The sequence below is a fragment of the Merops nubicus genome, unplaced genomic scaffold, assembly GCF_000691845.1.
Source record: "Merops nubicus isolate BGI_N331 unplaced genomic scaffold, ASM69184v1 scaffold24617, whole genome shotgun sequence".
Lineage (NCBI taxonomy): Eukaryota > Metazoa > Chordata > Aves > Coraciiformes > Meropidae > Merops > Merops nubicus.
Window position 1 is genome coordinate 2,563 of NW_008622652.1, and position 262 is coordinate 2,824.

At 65.3% G+C, this 262-nt stretch overlaps 1 protein-coding gene across 1 annotated transcript in view; it reads right to left on the reverse strand.

The window, feature by feature from the left end:
* Positions 1 to 177: 177 nt before the first annotated feature.
* LOC103777327 (DNA-directed RNA polymerases I and III subunit RPAC2-like) overlaps positions 178 to 262 on the reverse strand; it is a gene marked incomplete at both ends in the record, with an annotated part of 1,063 nt that continues 978 nt past the window's right edge. Inside the window, one exon of the mRNA XM_008944879.1 lies at positions 178 to 260. Coding sequence (XP_008943127.1) covers positions 178 to 260 — 83 coding nt within the window. The remainder of the gene's footprint in view (positions 261 to 262) is intronic.

A 262-nucleotide genomic window follows, 5' to 3' on the forward strand; every position in this document is an offset into this window, starting at 1 on the left:
CCCGGGGCGGGGCTGGGCTCCCCCTGCCCTGCCCGGGGCCTGCCCAGGCACCCACGCAGCTCCAGCACAGCCTCGCAGGAGGGACTGAGCTTTGTGGTCACCTCACAGGTCAAAAACCATCAGGGTTTGGAGAACAGGGGGAGGAAAAGCCCCTGAGCTCTTCAGGAGCAGCCTCACCTCAAAGGTGTTGAGCACGTGCTGGCAAACACCCATCAGGTCACTCAGCCCCTTCCTGAAGGGCTCCACGGCAGGCAGGGGCCCT